General features: G+C 42.1%; 2 protein-coding genes across 5 annotated transcripts; both read left to right on the top strand.

The window, feature by feature from the left end:
• Positions 1 to 15,909: 15,909 nt before the first annotated feature.
• Positions 15,910 to 25,606, top strand: LOC139825381 (protein hunchback-like). Of its 4 annotated transcripts, none has more exons than XM_071798061.1 (6): positions 15,910 to 16,070; positions 16,562 to 16,743; positions 16,918 to 17,123; positions 19,307 to 19,369; positions 20,325 to 20,667; positions 20,888 to 25,606. In XM_071798061.1, the coding sequence occupies exons 5-6, from the start codon at positions 20,516 to 20,518 to the stop codon at positions 22,608 to 22,610; spliced, it is 1,875 nt and encodes a 624-aa protein (XP_071654162.1). In that variant the 5' UTR covers positions 15,910 to 16,070; positions 16,562 to 16,743; positions 16,918 to 17,123; positions 19,307 to 19,369; positions 20,325 to 20,515; the 3' UTR covers positions 22,611 to 25,606. The 4 variants fall into 4 exon arrangements, with proteins under 4 accessions (XP_071654162.1, XP_071654171.1, XP_071654181.1 ...); XM_071798070.1 differs by having other exon boundaries at positions 16,918 to 17,972; XM_071798080.1 differs by lacking the exon at positions 19,307 to 19,369.
• Positions 16,043 to 17,049, top strand: Sf3b1 (splicing factor 3B subunit 1). Its single transcript, XM_071780630.1, has 3 exons — positions 16,043 to 16,070; positions 16,562 to 16,743; positions 16,918 to 17,049. Exons 1-3 carry the CDS (start codon positions 16,043 to 16,045, stop codon positions 17,047 to 17,049), a joined length of 342 nt encoding a protein of 113 aa, XP_071636731.1.
• Positions 25,607 to 27,141: the final 1,535 nt, after the last annotated feature.

Raw genomic sequence — 27,141 nt, 5'->3', positions numbered from 1 at the left:
TATTTTGGACTGAGATATTTTTAGACTGAGATATTTTTGGACTGAGACATTTTAGACTGAGATATTTTTGGACTGAGACATTTTAGACTGAGATATTTTTGGACTGAGATATTTTTGGACTGAGATATTTTTGGACTGAGATTTTTTGGACTGAGACATTTTGGACTGAGACGTTTTTGGACTGAGATGTTTTTGGACTGAGACGTTTTTGGACTGAGACGTTTTTGGACTGAGACGTTTTTGGACTGAGACGTTTTTGGACTGAGATGTTTTTGGACTGAGATGTTTTTGGACTGAGATGTTTTTGGACTGAGATGTTTTTGGACTGAGATGTTTTTGGACTGAGATGTTTTTGGACTGAGATGTTTTTGGACTGAGACGTTGTTTTTGGACTGAGACGTTTTTGGACTGAGACGTTTTTGGACTGAGATGTTTTTGGACTGAGATGTTTTTGGACTGAGATGTTTTTGGACTGAGATATTTTTGGACTGAGATATTCTTGGACTGAGATATTCTTGGACTGAGATGTTTTTGGACTGAGATGTTTTTGGACTGAGATATTTTTGGACTGAGACATTTTGGACTGAGGTATTATAGACAAAATATTTTTGCTGATATGTTTTGGGCTGAGATAAAATGAGGGGTCACCGGCGCAGCGATACGCGGTGCTTAAAGTTTAAATTAAATATAACTCCCGCGAGCCTGCAGAACAACCAATCGGCGCAACGATACGCTGCGCTTAAAGTTTAAATTAGATCTAACTCCCTAAGGGCCTGTAGAACAACCAATCGGTGTAGCGATACGCTGCGCTTAAAGTTTAAATTAGATCTAACTCTCTAGGGGCCTGCAGGCAGAACAACCAATCGGCGCCGCGATAGGCGGCGCTTAAAGTTTAAATTAGATTTAACTCCCTAGGGGCCTGCAGAAGAACAATACGGCGCCACGATACGTGGCGCTGAAAATTTAAATTATAATTTTAATTTGCTTTTCGATCAAGGGTCTAAAACGACCCATGTGTATACTTTTACGGTCAATTTTCGTCAGTGACTCCAAATGTCGAGAAACGCGTTTTAGAAACATGGGTCTAAAACGACCCATGTGTATACTTTTACGGTCAATTTACGTCAGTGACTGCAAATGTCGAGAAACGCGTTTTGGAGACATGGGTCTAAAACGACCCATGTGTATACTTTTGTCGAGAAACGCGTTTTGGAGACATGGGTCTAAAACGACCCATGTGTATACTTTTACGGTCAATTTGTGACCGTACGGAGGTGTGATGTTTCCCACGCAACGATTTATGATGATTTTATTGTAAAATTTTAGCCGCTGTGCTTTTTTCAATTTGAAATTAAGTCCAACTCACAGGGGCCTGCAGGAACAACCAATCGGCGCCGAGATAAGCGCGCGCTGCTTAAAATAGAAATAAAGTCCAACTCACAGGGGCCTGCAGGAACAACCAATCGGCGCCGAGATAAGCGCGCGCTGCTTAAAATTGAAATTAAGCCCAGCTCACAAGGGCCTGCCGGAACAACCAATCGGGGCTGCTTAAAATTGAAATTAAGTTCAGCTCACAAGGGCCTGCAGGAACAACCAATCGGCGCTCCTTAAAATTGAAATTAAGCCCAGCTCACAAGGGCCTGCAGGAACAATCGGCGCTCCTTAAAATTGAAATTAAGCCCAGCTCACAAAGGCCTGCAAGAGCAACCAATCGGCGATGCTTAAAATTAAAATTAAGTCCAGCTCACAAGGGCCTGCAGGAACAACCAATCGGCGACGAGATAAGCGGCGCTCCTTTAAATTGAAATTAAGTCCAGCTCACAAGGTCCTGCAGGAACAACCAATCGGCGCTCCTTAAAATTGAAATTAAGTCTAGCTCACAAGGGCCTGCAGGAACAACCAATCAACGCTCCTTTAAATTGAAATTAAGTCCAGCTCACAAGGGCCTGCAGGAACAACCAATCGGCGCTGCTTATGATTGAAATTAAGTCCAGCTCACAAGGGCCTGCACTAACAACCAATCGGCGCTGCTTAACATTGAAATTAAGTCCAACTCACAAGGGCCTGCAGGAACAACCAATCGGCGCTTCTTAAAATTGAAATTAAGTCCAGCTCACAAGGGCCTGCAGGAACAACCAATCGGGGCCGAAATAAGCGGCGCTTCTTAAAATTGAAATTAAGTCCAGTTCACAAGGGCCTGCAGGAACAACCAATCGGGGCCGAGATAAACGGCGCTGGTTAAAATTGAAATTAAGTCCAACTCACAATGACCTGCAGGAACAACCAATCGGGGCCGAGATAAGCGGCGCTAATTAAAATTGAAATTAAGTCCAACTCACAATGGCCTGGAGGAACAATCAATCAGGGCCGAGATAAGCGGCGCTGGTTAAAATTGAAATTAAGTCCAGCTCAACAGGGCCTGCAGGAACAACCAATCGAGGCCGAGATAAGCGGCGCTGGTTAAAATTGAAATTAAGTCCAGCTCACAAGAGCCTGCAGGAACAACCAATCTGCGCTGCTTATGATTGAAATTAAGTCCAGCTCACAAGGGCCTGCAGGAACAACCAATCGGCACTGCTTATGATTGAAATTAACTCCAGCTCACAAGGGCCTGCACTAACAACCAATCGGAGCTGCTTAACATTGAAATTAAGTCCAACTCACAAGGGCCTGCAGGAACAACCAATCGGCGCTTCTTAAAATTGAAATTAAGTCTAGCTCACAAGGGCCTGCAGGAACAACCAATCAGGGCCGAGATAAACGGCGCTGGTTAAAATTGAAATTAAGTCCAACTCACAATGACCTGCAGAACAACCAATCGGGGCCGAGATAAGCGGCGCTGGTTAAAATTGAAATTAAGTCCAACTCACAATGGCCTGGAGAAACAACCAATCGGGGCCGAGATAAACGGCGCTGGTTAAAATTGAAATTAAGTCCAGCTCACCAGGGCCTGCAGGAACAACCAATCGAGGCCGAGATAAGCGGCGCTGGTTAAAATTGAAATTAAGTCCAGCTCACAAGAGCCTGCAGGAACAACCAATCGGCGCTGCTTATGATTGAAATTAAGTCCAGCTCACAAGGGCCTGCAGGAACAACCAATCGGCGCTGCTTATGATTGAAATTAAGTCCAGCTCACAAGAGCCTGCACTAACAACCAATCGGCGCTGCTTAACATTGAAATTAAATCCAACTCACAAGGGCCTGCAGGAACAACCAATCGACGCTTCTTAAAATTGAAATTAAGTCCAGCTCACAAGGGCCTGCAGGAACAACCAATCGGGGCCGAGATAAACGGCGCTGGTTAAAATTGAAATTAAGTCCAACTCACAATGACCTGCAAAAACAACCAATCGGGGCCGAGATAAGCGGCGCTGGTTAAATTTGAAATTAAGTCCAACTCACAATGACCTGCAGGAACAACCAATCGGGGCCGAGATAAGCGGCGCTGGTTAAAATTGAAATTAAGTCCAGCTCACAAGGGCCTGCAGGAACAACCAATCGGGGCCGAGATAAACGGCGCTGGTTAAAATTGAAATTAAGTCCAACTCACAATGACCTGCAGGAACAACCAATCGGGGCCGAGATAAGCGGCGCTGGTTAAAATTGAAATTAAGTCCAACTCACAATGACCTGCAGAAACAACCAATCGGGGCCGAGATAACCGGCGCTGGTTAAAATTGAAATTAAGTCCAACTCACAATGGCCTGGAGGAACAACCAATCGGGGCCGAGATAAGCGGCGCTGGTTAAAATTGAAATTAAGTCCAGCTCACCAGGGCCTGCAGGAACAACCAATCGAGGCCGAGATAAGCGGCGCTGGTTAAAATTGAAATTTAGTCCAGCTCACAAGAGCCTGCAGGAACAACCAATCGGCGCTGCTTATGATTGAAATTAAGTCCAGCTCACAAGGGCCTGCAAGAACAACCAATCGGCGCTGCTTATGATTGAAATTAAGTCCAGCTCACAAGGGCCTGCACAAACAACCAATCGGCGCTGCTTAACATTGAAATTAAGTCCAACTCACAAAGGCCTGCAGGAACAACCAATCGGCGCTTCTTAAAATTGAAATTAAGTCCAGCTCACAAGGGCCTGCAGGAACAACCAATCGGGGCCGAGATAAACGGCGCTGGTTAAAATTGAAATAAGTCCAACTCACAATGACCTACAGGAACAACCAATCGGGGCCGAGATAAGCGGCGCTGGTTAAAATTGAAATTAAGTCCAACTCACAATGGCCTGGAGAAACAACCAATCGGGGCCGAGATAAGCGGCGCTGGTTAAAATTGAAATTAAGTCCAGCTCACCAGGGCCTGCAGGAACAACCAATCGAGGCCGAGATAAGCGGCGCTGGTTAAAATTGAAATTAAGTCCAGCTTACAAGAGCCTGCAGGAACAACCAATCGGAGCTGCTTATGATTGAAATTAAGTCCAGCTCACAAGGGCCGGCAGGAACAACCAATCAGCGCTGCTTAAAATTAGAAATTAAGTCCAGCTCACAAGGGCCTGCAGGAACAACCAATCGGCGCTGCTTATGATTGAAATTAAGTCCAGCTCACAAGGGCCTGCAGGAACAACCAATCAGCGCTGCTTATGATTGAAATTAAGTCCAGCTCACAAGGGCCTGCACTAACAACCAATCGGCGCTGCTTAACATTGAAATTAAGTCCAACTCACAAGGGCCTGCAGGAACAACCAATCGGCGCTTCTTAAAATTGAAATTAAGTCCAGCTCACAAGGGCCTGCAGGAACAACCAATCGGGGCCGAGATAAGCGGCGCTGGTTAAAATTGAAATTAAGTCCAGCTCACAAGGGCCTGCAGGAACAACCAATCGGGGCCGAGATAAGCGGCGCTGGTTAAAATTGAAATTAAGTCCAACTCACAATGGTCTGGAGGAACAACCAATCGGGGCCGAGATAAACGGCGCTGGTTTAAATTGAAATTAAGTCCAACTCACAATGACTTGCAGGAACAACCAATCGGGGCCGAGATAAGCGGCGCTGGTTAAAATTGAAATTAAGTCCAACTCACAATGGCCTGGAGAAACAACCAATCGGGGCCGAGATAAGCGGCGCTGGTTAAAATTGAAATTAAGTCCAACTCACCAGGGCCTGCAGGAACAACCAATCGAGGCCGAGATAAGCGGCGCTGGTTAAAATTGAAATTAAGTCCAGCTCACAAGAGCCTGCAGGAATAACCAATCGGCGCTGCTTATGATTGAAATTAAGTCCAGCTCACAAGGGCCTGCAGGAACAACCAATCGGCGCTGCTTATGATTGAAATTAAGTCCAGCTCACAAGAGCCTGCACTAACAACCAAACGGCGCTGCTTAACATTGAAATTAAGTCCAACTCACAAGGGCCTGCAGGAACAACCAATCGACGCTTCTTAAAATTGAAATTAAGTCCAGCTCACAAGGGCCTGCAGGAACAACCAATCGGGGCCGAGATAAACGGCGCTGGTTAAAATTGAAATTAAGTCCAACTCACAATGACCTGCAAGAACAACCAATCGGGGCCGAGATAAGCGGCGCTGGTTAAATTTGAAATTAAGTCCAACTCACAATGACCTGCAGGAACAACCAATCGGGGCCGAGATAAGCGGCGCTGGTTAAAATTGAAATTAAGTCCAACTCACAATGGCCTGGAGGAACAACCAATCAGGGCCGAGATAAGCGGCGCTGGTTAAAATTGAAATTAAGTCCAGCTCACCAGGGCCTGCAGGAACAACCAATCGAGGCCGAGATAAGCGGCGCTGGTTAAAATTGAAATTAAGTCCAGCTCACAAGAGCCTGCAGGAACAACCAATCGGCACTGCTTAAAATGAAATTAAGCCCAGCTCACAAGGGCCTGCCGGAACAACCAATCGGCGCTGCTTAAAATTGAAATTAAGTCCAGCTCACAAGGGCCGGCTGGAACAACCAATCGGCGCTGCTTAAAATTGAAATTAAGTCCAGCTCACAGATGCCGGCAGAAACAACCAATCGGCGCTCCTTAAAATTGAAATTAAGTCTAGCTCACAAGGGCCTGCAGGAACAACCAATCAACGCTCCTTAAAATTGAAATTAAGTCTAGCTCACAAGGGCCTGCAGGAACAACCAATCAACGCTCCTTAAAATTGAAATTAAGTCCAGCTCACAGAGCCTGCAGGAATGACCAATCGGCGCTGTTTAAAATGGAAATTAAGTCCAGCTCACAAGGGCCTGCAGGAACAACCAATCGGCGCTGCTTAAAATGGAAATTAAGTCCAGCTCACAGGGGCCTGCAGGAACAACCAATCGGCGCTGCTTAAAATGGAAATTAAGTCCAGCTCACAGGGGCCTGCAGGAACAAGCAATCGGCGCTGCTTAAAATGGAAATTAAATCCAGCTCACAGGGACCTGCAGGAACAAGCAATCGGCGCTGCTTAAAATGGAAATTAAGTCCAGCTCACAGGGGCCTGCAGGAACAACCAATCGGCACTGCTTATAATGGAAATTAAGTCCAGCTCACAGGGGCCTGCAGGAACAACCAATCGGCGCTGCTTATGATTGAAATTAAGTCCAGCTCACAAGGGCCTGCACTAGCAACCAATCGGCGCTGCTTAACATTGAAATTAAGTCCAACTCACAAGGGCCTGCAGGAACAACCAATCGGCGCTGCTTAAAATTGAAATTAAGTCCAACTCACAAAGGCCTGCAGGAACAACCAATCGGCGCTGCTTGAAATTGAAATTAAGCCCAGCTCACAAGGGCCTGCAGGAACAACCAATCGGCGCTGCTTAAAATTGAAATTAAGTCCAACTCACAGGGGCCTGCAAGAACAACCAATCGGCGCCGAGATAAGCGGGCGCTGCTTAAAATTGAAATTAAGTCCAGTTCACAGGGCCTGCAGAAACAACCAATCGGCGCTGCTTAAAATGGAATTTAAGTCCAGCTCACAGGGGCCTGCAGGAACAACCAATTGGCGCTGCTTAAAATTGAAATTAAGTCCAGCTCACAGAGGCCTGCAGGAACAACCAATCGGCGCTGCTTATGATTGAAATTAAGTCCAGCTCACAAGGGCCTGCACTAGCAACCAATCGGCGCTGCTTAACATTGAAATTAAGTCCAACTCACAAGGGCCTGCAGGAACAACCAATCGGCGCTGCTTAAAATTGAAATTAAGTCCAACTCACAAAGGCCTGCAGGAACAACCAATCGGCGCTGCTTAAAATTGAAATTAAGTCCAACTCACAAGGGCCTGCAGGAACAACCAATCGACGCTGCTTAAAATTGAAATTAAGTCCAACTCACAATGACCTGCAGAAACAACCAATCGGGGCCGAGATAAGCGGCGCTGGTTAAAATTGAAATTAAGTCCAACTCACAATGGCCTGGAGGAACAACCAATCGGGGCCGAGATAAGCGGCGCTGGTTAAAATTGAAATTAAGTCCAGCTTACCAGGGCCTGCAGGAACAACCAATCGGCGCTGCTTATGATTGAAATTAAGTCCAGCTCACAAGGGCCTGCAGGAACAACCAATCAGCGCTGCTTATGATTGAAATTAAGTCCAGCTCACAAGGGCCTGCACTAACAACCAATCGGCGCTGCTTAACATTGAAATTAAGTCCAACTCACAAGGGCCTGCAGGAACAACCAATCGGCGCTTCTTAAAATTGAAATTAAGTCCAGCTCACAAGGGCCTGCAGGAACAACCAATCGGGGCCGAGATAAGCGGCGCTGGTTAAAATTGAAATTAAGTCCAGCTCACAAGGGCCTGCAGGAACAACCAATCGGGGCCGAGATAAGCGGCGCTGGTTAAAATTGAAATTAAGTCCAACTCACAATGGTCTGGAGGAACAACCAATCGGGGCCGAGATAAACGGCGCTGGTTAAAATTGAAATTAAGTCCAGCTTACCAGGGCCTGCAGGAACAACCAATCGGCGCTGCTTATGATTGAAATTAAGTCCAGCTCACAAGGGCCTGCAGGAACAACCAATCAGCGCTGCTTATGATTGAAATTAAGTCCAGCTCACAAGGGCCTGCACTAACAACCAATCGGCGCTGCTTAACATTGAAATTAAGTCCAACTCACAAGGGCCTGCAGGAACAACCAATCGGCGCTTCTTAAAATTGAAATTAAGTCCAGCTCACAAGGGCCTGCAGGAACAACCAATCGGGGCCGAGATAAGCGGCGCTGGTTAAAATTGAAATTAAGTCCAGCTCACAAGGGCCTGCAGGAACAACCAATCGGGGCCGAGATAAGCGGCGCTGGTTAAAATTGAAATTAAGTCCAACTCACAATGGCCTGGAGGAACAACCAATCGGGGCCGAGATAAACGGCGTTGGTTAAAATTGAAATTAAGTCCAACTCACAATGACCTGGAGGAACAACCAATCGGGGCCGAAATAAGCGGCGCTGGTTAAAATTGAAATTAAGTCCAACTCACAATGGCCTGGAGGAACAACCAATCGGGGCCGAGATAAGCGGCGCTGGTTAAAATTGAAATTAAGTCCAGCTCACCAGGGCCTGCAGGAACAACCAATCGAGGCCGAGATAAGCGGCGCTGGTTAAAATTGAAATTAAGTCCAGCTCACAAGAGCCTGCAGGAATAACCAATCGGCGCTGCTTATGATTGAAATTAAGTCCAGCTCACAAGGGCCTGCAGGAACAACCAATCGGCGCTGCTTATGATTGAAATTAAGTCCAGCTCACAAGAGCCTGCACTAACAACCAATCGGCGCTGCTTAACATTGAAATTAAGTCCAACTCACAAGGGCCTGCAGGAACAACCAATCGACGCTTCTTAAAATTGAAATTAAGTCCAGCTCACAAGGGCCTGCAGGAACAACCAATCGGGGCCGAGATAAACGGCGCTGGTTAAAATTGAAATTAAGTCCAACTCACAATGACCTGCAAGAACAACCAATCGGGGCCGAGATAAGCGGCGCTGGTTAAATTTGAAATTAAGTCCAACTCACAATGACCTGCAGGAACAACCAATCGGGGCCGAGATAAGCGGCGCTGGTTAAAATTGAAATTAAGTCCAACTCACAATGGCCTGGAGGAACAACCAATCAGGGCCGAGATAAGCGGCGCTGGTTAAAATTGAAATTAAGTCCAGCTCACCAGGGCCTGCAGGAACAACCAATCGAGGCCGAGATAAGCGGCGCTGGTTAAAATTGAAATTAAGTCCAGCTCACAAGAGCCTGCAGGAACAACCAATCGGCGCTGCTTATGATTGAAATTAAGTCCAGCTCACAAGGGCCTGCAGGAACAACCAATCGGCACTGCTTATGATTGAAATTAAGTCCAGCTCACAAGGGCCTGCACTAACAACCAATCGGCGCTGCTTAACATTGAAATTAAGTCCAACTCACAAAGGCCTGCAGGAACAACCAATCGGCGCTTCTTAAAATTGAAATTAAGTCCAGCTCACAAGGGCCTGCAGGAACAACCAATCGGGGCCGAGATAAGCGGCGCTGGTTAAAATTGAAATTAAGTCCAGCTCACAAGGGCCTGCAGGAACAACCAATCGGGGCCGAGATAAACGGCGCTGGTTAAAATTGAAATTAAGTCCAACTCACAATGGTCTGGAGGAACAACCAATCGGGGCCGAGATAAACGGCGTTGGTTAAAATTGAAATTAAGTCCAGCTCACAAGGGCCTGCAGGAACAACCAATCGGGGCCGAGATAAACGGCGCTGGTTAAAATTGAAATTAAGTCCAACTCACAATGACCTGCAAAAACAACCAATCGGGGCCGAGATAATCGGCGCTGGTTAAATTTGAAATTAAGTCCAACTCACAATGACCTGCAGGAACAACCAATCGGGGCCGAGATAAGCGGCGCTGGTTAAAATTGAAATTAAGTCCAACTCACAATGGTCTGGAGGAACAACCAATCGGGGCCGAGATAAACGGCGCTGGTTAAAATTGAAATTAAGTCCAACTCACAATGACCTGCAGGAACAACCAATCGGGGCCGAGATAAGCGGCGCTGGTTAAAATTGAAATTAAGTCCAACTCACAATGGCCTGGAGGAACAATCAATCGGGGCCGAGATAAGCGGCGCTGGTTAAAATTGAAATTAAGTCCAGCTCAACAGGGCCTGCAGGAACAACCAATCGAGGCCGAGATAAGCGGCGCTGGTTAAAATTGAAATTAAGTCCAGCTCACAAGAGCCTGCAGGAACAACCAATCGGCGCTGCTTATGATTGAAATTAAGTCCAGCTCACAAGGGCCTGCAGGAACAACCAATCGGCGCTGCTTATGATTGAAATTAAGTCCAGCTCACAAGGGCCTGCACTAACAACCAATCGGCGCTGCTTAACATTGAAATTAAGTCCAACTCACAAGGGCCTGCAGGAACAACCAATCGGGGCCGAGATAAACGGCGCTGGTTAAAATTGAAATTAAGTCCAACTCACAATGACCTGCAGGAACAACCAATCGGGGCCGAGATAAGCGGCGCTGGTTAAAATTGAAATTAAGTCCAACTCACAATGGCCTGGAGGAACAATCAATCGGGGCCGAGATAAGCGGCGCTGGTTAAAATTGAAATTAAGTCCAGCTCAACAGGGCCTGCAGGAACAACCAATCGAGGCCGAGATAAGCGGCGCTGGTTAAAATTGAAATTAAGTCCAGCTCACAAGAGCCTGCAGGAACAACCAATCTGCGCTGCTTATGATTGAAATTAAGTCCAGCTCACAAGGGCCTGCAGGAACAACCAATCGGCACTGCTTATGATTGAAATTAACTCCAGCTCACAAGGGCCTGCACTAACAACCAATCGGAGCTGCTTAACATTGAAATTAAGTCCAACTCACAAGGGCCTGCAGGAACAACCAATCGACGCTTCTTAAAATTGAAATTAAGTCCAGCTCACAAGGGCCTGCAGGAACAACCAATCGGGGCCGAGATAAACGGCGCTGGTTAAAATTGAAATTAAGTCCAACTCACAATGACCTGCAGGAACAACCAATCGGGGCCGAGATAAGCGGCGCTGGTTAAATTTGAAATTAAGTCCAACTCACAATGGCCTGGAGAAACAACCAATCGGGGCCGAGATAAGCGGCGCTGGTTAAAATTGAAATTAAGTCCAGCTCACCAGGGCCTGCAGGAACAACCAATCGAGGCCGAGATAAGCGGCGCTGGTTAAAATTGAAATTAAGTCCAGCTCACAAGAGCCTGCAGGAACAACCAATCGGCGCTGCTTATGATTGAAATTAAGTCCAGCTCACAAGGGCCTGCAGGAACAACCAATCGGCGCTGCTTATGATTGAAATTAAGTCCAGCTCACAAGGGCCTGCACTAACAACCAATCGGCGCTGCTTAACATTGAAATTAAGTCCAACTCACAAGGGCCTGCAGGAACAACCAATCGACGCTTCTTAAAATTGAAATTAAGTCCAGCTCACAAGGGCCTGCAGGAACAACCAATCGGGGCCGAGATAAACGGCGCTGGTTAAAATTGAAATTAAGTCCAACTCACAATGACCTGCAGGAACAACCAATCGGGGCCGAGATAAGCGGCGCTGGTTAAATTTGAAATTAAGTCCAACTCACAATGACCTGCAGGAACAACCAATCGGGGCCGAGATAAGCGGCGCTGGTTAAAATTGAAATTAAGTCCAACTCACAATGGCCTGGAGGAACAACCAATCGGGGCCGAGATAAGCGGCGCTGGTTAAAATTGAAATTAAGTCCAGCTCACCAGGGCCTGCAGGAACAACCAATCGAGGCCGAGATAAGCGGCGCTGGTTAAAATTGAAATTAAGTCCAGCTCACAAGAGCCTGCAGGAACAACCAATCGGCGCTGCTTATGATTGAAATTAAGTCCAGCTCACAAGGGCCTGCAGGAACAACCAATCGGCACTGCTTATGATTGAAATTAAGTCCAGCTCACAAGGGCCTGCACTAACAACCAATCGGCGCTGCTTAACATTGAAATTAAGTCCAACTCACAAGGGCCTGCAGGAACAACCAATCGGCGCTTCTTAAAATTGAAATTAAGTCCAGCTCACAAGGGCCTGCAGGAACAACCAATCGGGGCCGAGATAAGCGGCGCTGGTTAAAATTGAAATTAAGTCCAGCTCACAAGGGCCTGCAGGAACAACCAATCGGGGCCGAGATAAGCGGCGCTGGTTAAAATTGAAATTAAGTCCAACTCACAATGGTCTGGAGGAACAACCAATCGGGGCCGAGATAAACGGCGTTGGTTAAAATTGAAATTAAGTCCAGCTCACAATGGCCTGCAGGAACAACCAATCGGGGCCGAGATAAACGGCGCTGGTTAAAATTGAAATTAAGTCCAACTCACAATGACCTGCAAAACAACCAATCGGGGCCGAGATAAGCGGCGCTGGTTAAATTGAAATTAAGTCCAACTCACAATGACCTGCAGGAACAACCAATCGGGGCGAGATAAGCGGCGCTGGTTAAAATTGAAATTAAGTCCAACTCACAATGGGCCTGGAGGAACAACCAATCGGGGCCGAGATAAACGGCGCTGGTTAAAATTGAAATTAAGTCCAACTCACAAGACCTGCAGGAACAACCAATCGGGGCCGAGATAAGCGGCGCTGGTTAAAATTGAAATTAAGTCCAACTCACAAGGCCTGGAGAACAACCAATCGGGGCCGAGATAAGCGGCGCTGGTTAAAATTGAAATTAAGTCCAGCTCACCAGGGCCTGCAGGAACAACCAATCGAGGCCGAGATAAGCGGCGCTGGTTAAAATTGAAATTAAGTCCAGCTCACAAGAGCCTGCAGGAACAACCAATCGGCGCTGCTTATGATTGAAATTAAGTCCAGCTCACAAGGGCCTGCAGGAACAACCAATCGGCGCTGCTTATGATTGAAATTAAGTCCAGCTCACAAGGGCCTGCACTAACAACCAATCGGCGCTGCTTAACATTGAAATTAAGTCCAACTCACAAGGGCCTGCAAGAACAACCAATCGGCGCTTCTTAAAATTGAAATTAAGTCCAGTTCACAAGGGCCTGCAGGAACAACCAATCGGGGCCGAGATAAACGGCGCTGGTTAAAATTGAAATTAAGTCCAACTCACAATGGACCTGCAGGAACAACCAATCGGGGCCGAGATAAGCGGCGCTAATTAAAATTGAAATTAAGTCCAACTCACAATGGCCTGGAGGAACAACCAATCGGGGCCGAGATAAGCGGCGCTGGTTAAAATTGAAATTAAGTCCAGCTCACAAGAGCCTGCAGGAACAACCAATCTGCGCTGCTTATGATTGAAATTAAGTCCAGCTCACAAGGGCCTGCAGGAACAACCAATCGGCACTGCTTATGATTGAAATTAACTCCAGCTCACAAGGGCCTGCACTAACAACCAATCGGAGCTGCTTAACATTGAAATTAAGTCCAACTCACAAGGGCCTGCAGGAACAACCAATCGGCGCTTCTTAAAATTGAAATTAAGTCCAGCTCACAAGGGCCTGCAGGAACAACCAATCAGGGCCGAGATAAACGGCGCTGGTTAAAATTGAAATTAAGTCCAACTCACAATGACCTGCAGGAACAACCAATCGGGGCCGAGATAAGCGGCGCTGGTTAAAATTGAAATTAAGTCCAACTCACAATGGCCTGGAGAAACAACCAATCGGGGCCGAGATAAGCGGCGCTGGTTAAAATTGAAATTAAGGCCAGCTCACCAGGGCCTGCAGGAACAACCAATAGAGGCCGAGATAAGCGGCGCTGGTTAAAATTGAAATTAAGTCCAGCTCACAAGAGCCTGCAGGAACAACCAATCGGCGCTGCTTATGATTGAAATTAAGTCCAGCTCACAAGGGCCTGCAGGAACAACCAATCGGCGCTGCTTATGATTGAAATTAAGTCCAGCTCACAAGGGCCTGCACTAACAACCAATCGGCGCTGCTTAACATTGAAATTAAGTCCAACTCACAATGGCCTGGAGGAACAACCAATCGGGACCGAGATAAGCGGCGCTGGTTAAAATTGAAATTAAGTCCAACTCACAATGACCTGCAGAAACAACCAATCGGGGCCGAGATAAGCGGCGCTGGTTAAAATTGAAATTAAGGCCAGCTCACCAGGGCCTGCAGGAACAACCAATAGAGGCCGAGATAAGCGGCGCTGGTTAAAATTGAAATTAAGTCCAGCTCACAAGAGCCTGCAGGAACAACCAATCGGCGCTGCTTATGATTGAAATTAAGTCCAGCTCACAAGGGCCTGCAGGAACAACCAATCGGCGCTGCTTAACATTGAAATTAAGTCCAACTCACAAGGGCCTGCAGGAACAACCAATCGACGCTTCTTAAAATTGAAATTAAGTCTAGCTCACAAGGGCCTGCAGGAACAACCAATCGTCGCCGAGATAAGCGGCGCGGCTTAAAATTGAAATTAAGTCCAGCTCACAAGGGCCGGTAGGAACAACCAATCGGCGCTGGTTAAAATTGAAATTAAGTCCAGCTCACAAGGGTCTGCAGAACAACCAATCGGCGCAGCGATATGCGGCGCTTAAAGTTTAAATTAGATCTAACTTTCTAGGGGCCTGCAGCACAACCAATCGGCGCCGCGATACGCGGCGCTTAAGATTTAAATTAAATCCAACTCTCGCGAGCCTGCAGAATAACAAATCGGCGCCACGATACGTGATAACAATATTTTAAATTACATGAGCCAGAAGTATTGGAATAGACTATTGTTAAACAAAAACGGTATCATAGTAACTCATCAAATAACATGAATTGTTTTTCAATGCGAAGTTCACAGCATTCATATAAATTATAAACGAGCATTCTTAACAGTTACATTATATTTTATTACATTATACGATGTGTTTGATATTATCCTGTGCGTATATAAACATTTGCGCACAGCAACTTTAAATACTTGTTTTTCTTTCAACAATAACTATGAATAAACATATAATGCTGACAATGATAGTAATACAACGCCGTGCGGTAGAGTGCGTTGACCAATCAGAAGGCTGCCGCAAAGTCGCCTGCGGCAAAATCAAAATTTGTGATTGGTCAACGCACTCTGCCGCATGGCGTTTCCGCGTCTATAGAGTCTTAGCATTAGAAAACTGATTGGTCCATATACATGTGATGAGAAAATAGACCAATCAATTTTCTTATGCTTGCGCCGTATGCGTTGTGCAGAAGTGTGTGCTCCTCGCTTTACCGTTGATTTATATTTTATACTAATCTGATTTTACCCGAACTTGATTTCGAGCGTCAACTGACGCCCATGAAAAAGCACCTGAAAGGTGCGATTTCATTGACGCTAGAAACCAGCGGCAGCGTCAAGAAAATGTAGTGGGGGAAGAAGTTCAGACCGTCTCAACTTTTTAGCGTACCGCAAAATTCAACGGAACTTCTTCCCCCACTACATTTTCTTGACGCTGCCGCTGGTTTCTAGCGTCAACGAAATCGCACCTTTCTTCTTCTCTTTCTTTTTTCATTGGCCTAGTTTACACCGATCTCTTGATACCATAGCCATAGAGATATAAAAATAGAGTGCGCGAGTCATATGCTAGCACGTAAGAGGCTGCGCCATAGGAATAGAAAAAGAACGCTGCATATAGGCCCTTTCTGTCTTTGTCTACGCGCGCATGCGAAACAAAGACAGAAGGGGCCCATGCGCAGCTTTCTCTTTCTATTCTGCGCAGCTTTATCTTTCTATTCCTATATCGCTTTTTCAGCTTGCTCGCGCACTCTATTCTTATATCTTTATGCTTGATACGCGTATCAAATAGTATATTTGAACTAATCAGCCAATAATCAGACTTATTTACTAGTTATTTACTATTTAATACGCGTATCACGTGATTGGTGTAAACTAGGCCAATAAAAATATCTGATTGGCTGGTCCAGTGGAAAACCTTCAGACACCGGGGCTGTGAATGGCTGTGAATCAATCGTAACTTGGGGAAACGAGATCCCAGGTAGCGCTGACAGCGTCAAGAATCTAGGGACTCTAGCGACAGTGGATCCGGGGCGTCATCTAGTCAGCCATCTGACGTATTGCTGAATTCGGCGTGTCCAGGTGCATTTTCGCCGTGTCCGTCGCTTCCGCGAGCTTCTCCACCACGATGGATTCGATCCCGAGGACGCACAAAGGTACTCGCCCCTCTTCGCTTTAAAACCCTCCAACTGACCTCCGTAAACATGGCCGCACGAGAGTTTTATGCAAAATAAATATTTGTCAAAAACGAGGGTCGGTCGAAACGCAGTTGACACGCTCGGTTCCCCGTTCCGACCCACAGAGATCCGTAAACACTCACTCTTTACCAAGCCAACTACGTAATGGGATATTTAGAGTACTCCTCACACACTTTAGATAGGACATCGAACGCTGCTCAGATATGAAGCGTCAGCTGTTTAAATTGTCCAACTATCGGTCAAACTTTGCGTCGTGACCGTAGTCTTTCACGTTCGCTTTATTTCGTTTTGCATCACCCTACACAACGGCTTACGTTGCATTGAATCTGTAATATTTATCGTTACTCGAACATACATTTACTTTTTTATTACAGTTTAATAATGTTTTTACTATAATGTTTACATGTAATGTTTTTAATATGTTTCTATAATGTTGTTTTACATTGCAGACATTGAAGCGCAGATAAGAGAGATACAGTCAAAGAAAAAGGAGCTTCTGAATACAGCATCCGAGAAGGAGCAGGTTGCTTTGGGAAAGACGACCGGTTTCTACGATCAGGATATATATGACAGTAGCAACAACAAATTTGACGGCTATGTTACGTCAATTGCAACCAACGATGAAATCGAGGTATACCTCGTTATGATATGTTCTGAAATATATTTATAGCTTTAACATTAACAAATCTATCTTATCTTTTCGTCACTTGATATTTACATCATTTTTTACGTCACTTTATTCTTAAATAATAAACCTTTTACAAAATATACACTCGAGATTAATATAGATCTTTATACGTGATAGGATTACGACCCGTTTGCGGACAAACGACTACCCACCATAGTTGACAGAGAAGAGAAGGATTATGATCCGTTTGCGGATAGACGACGACCTACTGCAGATAGGGAGGCCAGCTTTTATACTGCAGCTAGCTGATAGGGAGGATGAATACAGGCAAAAAAGACGTAGAATGATCATCTCCCCTGAACGTGTCGATCACTTAGCAGAAGGTTGGTGTACTTTTTTTGTCATTTGTCATATCATTCGATCTAATATATACTTGATTCAAAAAGCATGAAATTTATATGGTCTGTAGAATTAATAAACCTTGTTTTATTTTATATATGTATTAAAAATTTTTATTTCTCTTTCTCTATTCCTCTCTATCTTACAAGTAAATATTAATTTCCACAAAGATGTAAAAGTAAATCGGAATATATTATATATCTAGATATATATATATATATAACTCTTGAAAGAGTTGATGCACAATTAATTAGCAAGTTTGTAACAATAATTTTTTAAATATTTACCGAAACAAGAAGCGTGTGAAATAAGAGACTTGATTACGCAGCAGATGGAGCAATAGTAGATAACTTTTTGGCAAAAGATATATGTTCAGTAGCCATCATTGTCGAGAGAGAGAGAGAGAGAGAGAGAGAGAGAGAGAGAGAGAAAAGTGGGAGAATGGAGAACAGCGTTTGCCGAATCGTCTATTAATCCAAAGGATAGGATAGATGGATCGTGATTGGGTAGACGGACGAGAGAGGGAAGAGATGACACTACCCCATCGGCAAGACCCAAGAATAAATAGCTATTCCATTTTGGGACTTGGAATGTCGTTGTTAGTTCAAGCTCACACTCTTGTCGTTCCTTTAAATATATTCAACGTTCATAAATTCATATCGGTGCATATCGGCAAAGAATAACGCGTGATAGCACCGTGTGGCTTTAACTGCGAGTGTTTGGTGGTTTTTGGATATATTTAAAAGTGTTGTACACTTTTAAATGCCTCTCGTAATCAAAGAGAATTTCTGAGCGGAGCCGTGGTGTGAGATATGACTGTGAGATGCATCCAGGTTTAATCGAATAATTATTATTTTTCATTACTGATAATCTATCAAGTAGAATTTCCTTCTTATATGAATAATATTCCAACATCTTTCAAATTGTATTTAAGCGGATTACGTAATATTGTAAATTGTTTCAATGGCATGTGACGTGATCTATCGATTTACTAAATTACGTGTAAATTTTATCAAATATTATTCTAAAACTAACTTTGCGAAAAGAAATTTATTGATACACAAAGAAGAAGAAACGCAAATGCTTCGCAAATTTGAAAGCACTGCGTCTAATATAAGAACAAGAGCGAGGAATTTTGTTTTCGAAGCTGTTTGTAACTTGAGTGCGGTTTTGATTTTTTTTCTTCATTTATACTTGATTCGACATACGCTGTTTTGATTATCGGAACTGTGAAACTGTTTATTTAGTTTACGCACACGACGAAAAGTATCGATTTACAATAAACTCATAATAGATATCCGAAAGACAGTGAAAAAATAAAATTAAACTTGACTTGATAATTTTGATTTGAAAACAGTCACGTTACTTTTTATTCTGTCAAAGCTCCACAAAACAGTAATGTAATATAAACTTTTAAAAGTATAAATTATTAAAAGAGAAAATAAAATTATTACTATTTTTACCATTGTTTGATAATCTTATATATCCTAATATGTTTTTATCTCCGTGTGTTGATTAACACGTTGTTAAGATTACTAAGATTACTATTTTAATTTGCTTTTATTCCTTGAATACGTGAGACTAAATATATAATAAATTATATTACGGTATGATTTCATGGCTTAATATATATCATCATTTTTTTTTACTTTTTATTCGCATAAAGTGTTCTGCTAGATTAAATATATCAAACTTTCCGACATTTTCTTCGCATCGTCTTCTGTTACGCGCGTACGCGATTCTATGATCCTCTGTAATGTCCATTTCCGCGTGAACGTTCTATGGAAAATCGTCCCTTTGCCGTTCACGGCGTCCTTCTATTCATCTATTCCGTGTTATGATCTTAAAGTATATATATGTCTCGTTTGGAATTTCGAAATACTGCTATACGTCGTCGGTTCTCTCGACCTTGACTAGATAATGTTGGTCACGCGAATTTTGCAAGATATCAGAGCAGACAAATGTTGAAAGTTAACTCTTCTTTTATTCACTGAATATTAAATATTTCAAAGAAAAGTGTTTATTGATTTTTATCGATCATAAATATACTTTTGATTTCATCACACGGGAGGCTCGTAAAAACAAAAGAGTTGATCTTGTTGCACATATTTTACACATATTATTATATTCATCACATATTAATATTTATATATTTGCACATTGTCAGGGAAAAATGATGTCTCCATTATCCGAAAACCATGTTTGCCTATAAGAATAAAGAAATATCATGGTGAGTACGTGCGCAAGCTTTCTTTCTAACAAAAATCTCGGTAACGATCTTCTATCGTCGTAATACGTGCACCATATTATATTTTTAAACAACTTAACACGTGTATCAAGTATGGAACGATGAAAATAACGTGTGAGTTTTGAGATCAAACACGAAAAATGTAATAAACAAAAATTTTTAATATTACATATTTTAAATTTTATTTTAAAAGATAAATGCATATACATACATAACATGAAACACTTATAAAAGTTTCTTACAACTGGTAGTAAACTAAAGTTTAGATTTAATAAATCTTTCTACATTCTCTTAACAAGTATTCTGGTATAACAAGTCGTAAAAAGGAAAGGTATTTTTCAGGAATTTTTTGTAGAAAAACGAAAAAAGCGTTCAACGTTAAACTTTGTATGTTTTCTCTTAGCCTTATTTTAAGATGATATGTCTTTTTTATTTAATCAACAAAAACACTCTTCTTTTTTATATTATAACCTGGTCTATATAGTACATATAATATCGTTACATTTACATGTCACACACACACACACACACACACACACACACGTGTACATACATACATGTGTAACTGTGTGATTCGTGAGATTCTTTTTCTTTTAATAGATTAGACAAAACGTATTCTCAGAAATAAATTATATTCTTACATATCCACAAGTATATTTTGAAATTTCGTATTTGTCGTTTACAAATATATATTTCTCAAAGGGATATTCAAAGTCTGTCTTTATACACACCGTAGTCGTTATACACGTTGGATGAAAGAAAAGAATTACGTGTTCCACAAATTCCTGAATATTTCAGATACATATTTATCGCTTACGTAGTCAAACTATTTGTTATACGTATATACTATTACAAATTCTTCGATATTGACACTTGTGATTTTACAACATTAGTCTCTTAAAAAAAGAAATACTTGGACAATCTCATATTTTTACAGAAAAAAAAGACGTAAAGGACGAGAGAGCAGTTTCTTTGATTTCGACGATTTCACCGATCATTGCACAAACAACACTCCACGTCGTCAAGAAATCAACGATCGTTTCTTACGCGTGTGTCACTCGTCTCTGCTGCCGGGTATAGCCGCGAGTACGACCCATCTACAAAAATTTCACGTTATCCAAGAACGTTATGCGGCCGCCGATCATCATCATGGACAAGTATCAAGCTGATCGATCGTTGAGCACCGTGTCAAATATCATACCGTTATCCATCAGCGAGAGTATCAATCCTATGCGAGACCGTCTGCAGTGTCCGTTATGTGTATTCGCAACGTCAAGCAGGTATATACACGCTATACGATTAATCTTGCAAGTAATCTCAAGATGGGCATTTTATTTCAAGCTTATACGTTTGTTTAATCATGTGATATATATATGATATATGATCTCGACGGTGACGATCGAATGTTATTATTTAGTAAAATGTCGTCAATCAAAATCATAATAATATTAAATTAGTAAAATTCGAGGGCAAATATTCGTTAGATTCGTTACGTTCTAGGCCAGAATTTACCGAGCATCTACGTAGCCGTTGCACGCCGAAACAACGCAACACGTCCAATCTTAAAGCCGTTCTTGCGCATTTACCAGCCCTTAAATCCCCTTTTGATCCACACGGCGACAGCTGTTTTTCTTTCACCCTAACGGAACATGAGACAGTAGATGAGCAGCAGACCGACGAGCAGTCTTCTCTTGGTGCTTACCGCGTGACGCCACGTGAAAACAACGTAAACGGGAGGCGAGACAGAAGCTTCGTATTCCGAGAGGCTAAGACGTGCAAGCATTGCACGTTCATAGCTAGCACAAAGATGGAATATTGGGAGCACATGCGTTGCCACATCAAAGGCTTTACATGCTCCGAATGCTCTTTCGTTACCAAGTACAAGCATCACATGAACCATCACTGGCTTAGCGCTCATCACGACGGCTCCAAACCGTTTAAATGCAAAAAGTGTCTGTACACGTGCGTGAGCAAATCAATGCTGACCAGCCACCTGAAAAAGCACTCCAACATCTATCCGTACAGATGCGCGGACTGTACATACAAGAGCAAGTTCTGCAACGCGCTAAAGAAACACCTGCGAAATAAAAAACATCAGCCGGCGATGGTGTTGAACGCTGACGGTTCGCCGAATCCGTTGTTCCGCATCGACGTCTACGGTACCAAACGCGGGCCCAAGCACAATAAGCCATTTGCTTCCGGTAAAGAGCAGCAGGAGGAATTAAAGAGTACTGTCGCGACGATGACCACCACCGCGAACGACGATCAGCAGCTCGGTTCAGCATCAGTGACTTGTCCCGCACTCTTGTCACTTTATTCGCCGATCGCTCGGCGTCCGCGAACTGTAACCGCGATAAACGGAATAAACGATGTTTATTCGAGAAATCAAAGTGGCATAACGAAGAACACATCTGTCGCGACGTTTCCTTATTACAGAGATTTGGTTGCCGCATTCAATCTGTCGAGTCACGTTTCGTTTTGCAAAGACGCGACATTCTACGAAAATGTGCGGAGAACGGATCACGCGCAGTCCGGTACGTTAACGGAGTACGCAAAGATTTTAAATGTCGGGAACAAGATGCCGGAGATGTTTGCTCAACGTCTGCCTGTAACTCTCGTCGACACGACAAACAACATCATGAGCGAACATCACTCTTCAGATAGCGTGAAAGCTCCTAGCGACGACGCCTCGACGACATTCGTGGCGGTAAAAACCACCCAGCTAGACTACCAGACGACTAGAGATTCTACATCAAACGTGCCGTTGGATCTCCGCATGGCCGATGAGGTGCGTGGAAAGACGCAGTTTCGGTTTCAGGGATTAGCGCAACGTGGTGCGACGTCACCAAAAGTCACCCGCGGCACCAGCAAACGTAAGGGTAAAGCGATCAAGTTGGAGCGTCGCGTGGTAAAAGAGAACACTGACCAAGAGCAGCCAGGGCGAAACGGAGGTGTGTCTTTCGAGTCGTCGCCAGACAGTACGGCCGGTTTCCGCAAAGGAAATCAGAGGATCAAGGACACTAAGGACGAAACCGTTGCCGATTTATTCGATGCCGAGCTGCTCATCTGTCCGTACTGCGAGATTATATTCGGCAACGTGATCATGTACGCCATGCATATGGGTTGTCACACGTTTGATGATCCTTACACATGCAATATATGCGGCCAACAATGCATCGATAAGCTATCCTTCTTTCTACATATCGCTCGATTGGAGCATTAAGTAAAAGTAAAAATGTCTAGTCGACGTTGCCTCTGACACTTCAATCGAAAGAAGGAAAACGTTATGTGTGTCGTGAATACGCCAACTTTTGACGTTAAAAAGAATAAACCATGGCAAGATGTAGGGAAGAAAATTTTCAACATTTCTAGTCGAGATGAGTATTGAATACAAAAAGATACCTATACGAACGTTTGCGATTGCCAGCTCGATAGAAAAGCAAAAGGTTATTATATATATTGATCGATATTGTATATGTGCATATATATTGTTTAAACGATATATATGTTGCAGCGCGACATACAGTGGAGGTCAGTATGACGGGTTGCCCATTCGTGCAGGCGCGCATGGTCATTCACAGCTACATTCACTTTTGACGCGCCTACGCAGCTGTGACCGACCATGCGCGCCTGGTACGAACGGGCAACCCGTCATGCTGTGTGACCTCTGTATGTCGGTTCAACACAACCTACATACATATGAATCGAACTGACAAATCAATTTCAGTCGAGGCTATATATTTCCAAACAAATATTTTTAACGAGATATACATGCACAGATGATGTATTCTACGAATGTACACCTCAAATTTCGCCGTATACTTGTCGAACTGAAATGGACCGAAGGTATCGGAAATCGAAATACCGCAAATTTAATCTTTAATGTTGTTTGTTGCATTTTTATGATGATGAAACACAAGTGTGGAGCTCATTTTTGCACATATATATATATATATATATATATATGTAAGAGATAAGATACAGATGTTATGCAGATCTCAATCTTTATCAATATAAAGACTGAATAGACGAAAAATAACAGAAGACGTGCTGTGATTTAGATTAAACTGATATTTCTTTCTCTTTGCACACACGTGCTTTCCTTAATTCTTTTATTTTTCTTTCTTGCGTAATACAAAGTCGCGATATTCTGCATTTACACGATCTAATTAAGAAGGTAGACTGCACGCTTGACAAGCAAAAAAATAGACCTCTTTTTTTAAGTTAAATATTTAAGAAATATAAGTATTTCTTTTGCTGGTGGTGGACATATGATCCCAAAGTAACAAAAAATCTAAAACAAAATGAAAAAACAACGTCACAACCTATAGAAAAGTGTGTCTCTAAAATGTGTTGAAAGCAAAATTTGAAAAAAAAATTTCTTTTAAATTTTATTTAAAAAAATACAATTTCATACTTTTTTGCAAGTAAAATATAATTTTTTCCGAAATTCTGTTTCCGACACATTTTAAAAATTGTTTTCAACAACTTGAAAAAATTTTTTCAAAGAAATCGTTGGATCCGTTTTTGACATTTTATGTCCACCACACCAACTACTAAACTATATGCTTCCTTTCATTACCAATACGTTCCCTTATATTATTTTTTAATAATTTTTTTTTTATAATTCTAATTTTAAATACGTTGCTTGTCAAGATTGTCTCTACCTCCTTAATTAGATTGTGTTCGTGCAGGATATCGCGACTTTGTCGTACGCAAGAGAGAAAAATAAGAGAAGGAATAAAGCACGTGTGTTCCAAAATACTCAGATTGTTATTTCTTAAATATTTAATTTAAAAAAAAAATTAATAAATTTTTTGCTTGTCAAAGTTGTTTACCCCCTCAAGTACGTATCGGATATTTCTTTTCACGGCAAACTACTCGCATTACTTTGTTTTTTTAACAACGTGACAAAAATGCAAAAATTTTCATTGTTAAAAATTATTATAAATTATTTTTCTCTGCCGTCATGTAAACGTAGACACGTAATACACACACACACGTAGTTGTACATGTGTATAAACGAGATAAAGAATTTTTTTTACAAAATCTCGAAGAATACCACTATTTCAACTTGAGATTGAGAAATAATTGGAAAATAATAAATATGATTTTCTCGTATCTCAATATTTGTTGGCCGTCTTCGAGATTTTGCCAAGGTTCTTCAACTCTTTTTCTTAACAGATCTAAGTATATGAGTATTTCCTCATCACAGTATCGTACGTTACGCACTTGCGCATCAATATATATTGACAAAGCAAAATCCATCAACACACGTACAGCATATTATTAAAGAGTGGCAAATTTATTCGTATAAATTTCACACGCCGTACTTATGTTTCTGAATTATTTTCCATTTTTGTTCTATTTCTCTTTTCTATATTTGCGTGCGCGATGTTTCGTTCTTCTCGCAATAATATCGATGTATCATATGATAAATGATCAAAATCTTAAAGAAACGGATACACAAATTCTGTTTTCGAAGATCTTTACTTTTTCGATAAAAAAATTTTTTTATTTAAAACTATATACCGTTTTACGTCCGAACTCTCTTAATTTTGTTGCCAGAGTTTAATGTAACACTATAGTTTGTGACGTACATTTTTATTCGTGACGTATTAGAGAGACTTGACGATATTATCCTTTATGTGAATTTTCTTTATGCGTATGGGAATCTTGTGTGTAAACTCGATATACGTTTGACGTATAGTATAAAACCCGTGCATTCTTTTTTATTCGCTTTGAACCATTATATTCTTTATGTTGGTTTGATATTTCTTCAAAGTTTCAGAGCTATACTACTATAATCATCACATCTTACGTACCAATAAGTTTCTATCAAAATCTTTCTTTACATGTGTGTTTATATTTTTTTCTCAAGTATTATATTCTTAAATACGTTTACATTTCTTTGAAGCACGAATATTATAAACCGATAAGCAAGAAAAAGTTGCATGACAGACGTGTGATGAAATCATATGAGCGCACGTAATGGAATGTATATATAAATAAGATTATACAGACACATAACACATATTTATACGTGCGCGTACGCAACTAAAAATTTATTTCATCTATAAATATATTTTTTCAAACAAGTTATATAAAGAATTTATTTTATATTTCAAATACAAAGTGCTTGTAGAGCACTTTTAGAATAAATCTTGATCGCTATTAAATTGTATCATGAAATAAATATAATTTATTCGAAAACCATTACATTGAATTAAATTTTTCATTATCCCATAAAATAAAAAATAACAGAATTGAACAGAATTGAACAATAAACACATTATGTAATTAAAATTTTGAAAAATACGTACTTTATGTGTTATTGCTTTTCAGTCGTCTTTTATGTATAAACTACAAAATAATTATATATAATTTTAGAAAGAGAAAGATAGGAGAGAGAGAGAGAGAGAGAGATTAATAATAATATTATAGTAATTTGAATTTAATCGAAAACGTAATCAATAGATTATACATATATATTATTTATTATATAATACTTTATAATACCGACTATATACAGGGTGTCCCAAAACTCGCGGATATAGAGTACGATTCTTTATACTAAAAGAAATAACCCTTTTCTTTAACAAACGTGCGTCTGACAAGTAGTTTTTGTAGCAGAGTAGATTAAAGCAGAGAAAAAGATGGTCGTGATTCCCGCGTTTTGGGGGTACCCGAATGCTGTCGGTATGTGCACATTTTTGTGGTTCTCTTCCGTGCTATGTCCACTATTTTGTGGTAATGTCAACGATTTTGGGGTTCTCTTTCATGTTATGTTCACGATTTTTTGGTTCTCTTCCGTTAAATTCACGATTTTTTTGGTTTTATTTTTAAAGAGAATCAAAAAATCGTGGACATAGCACGGAAGAGAACCACAAAAACGTGCACATACCGACAGGATTCGAGTACAGCCAAAACGCGAGCATATGACCACTCTTATCTTTCTCTCTGGTCAAAGTTAACGATCGAATGAACGCTCTGCTCGTTTAATGCCCGTTTTCACCAACGTCGTTTAACTTGAACCTATATAGGTAAGGCCCCGTGCAGTTTCACAAATGTCGGTTAACTTTTAAGACCGTTGCACGTAACAAAGTTTTAGTCGTAATCGTAAGGTCATAAGAAAATAGACCAATCACACTCGATTATTCTTCGAGCGCGAGGAGAATAATCGACTGTGATTGGTTTATTTTCTTACGGCTATACGATTATGGCTAAATCTTTGTTACGTGCAATGGCCTTAAGGCCGTAAGAAAATAGACCACGCACAATTGATTATTTTCCTTGAGAAACTCGAAGAATAATCGAGTGTGCGTGGTCTATTTTCTTACGGCCTTACGATTATGACTAGACCAATCACAGTCACGTATTCTCCTCAAATTCAATTGTGATTGAACACGTTCTTAAGGCTTATGCTGCGTTCCCACTATACGCGTCGCGCGTCGCGTCACGACGCCGCGTCATGAGTTATCCAATCAAAACGTTTCATTTTATGATGTCATTTCCGACAAGATCTCGCTTCGGAAAGACGTCATAAAATGAAACGTTTTGATTGGATAACTCATGACGCGGCGTCGTGACGCGACGCGCGACGCGTATAGTGGGAACGCACCCTTAAGCTTAAAACATCTATTGTAGATGGGCACTTGAGAACGTGTTCAATCACAGTTGAATTTGAGGAGTACGTGACTGTGATTGGTCAATTTCTTAGGGCTTACGGCTTAAGGCCATCGCACACAAAATGC

Source organism: Temnothorax longispinosus, chromosome 1, assembly GCF_030848805.1.
Source record: "Temnothorax longispinosus isolate EJ_2023e chromosome 1, Tlon_JGU_v1, whole genome shotgun sequence".
NCBI classification, from domain to species: domain Eukaryota; kingdom Metazoa; phylum Arthropoda; class Insecta; order Hymenoptera; family Formicidae; genus Temnothorax; species Temnothorax longispinosus.
The sequence above is the reverse complement of the archived record's forward strand: the minus strand, read 5'-3'. Positions and strand labels throughout refer to the sequence as shown.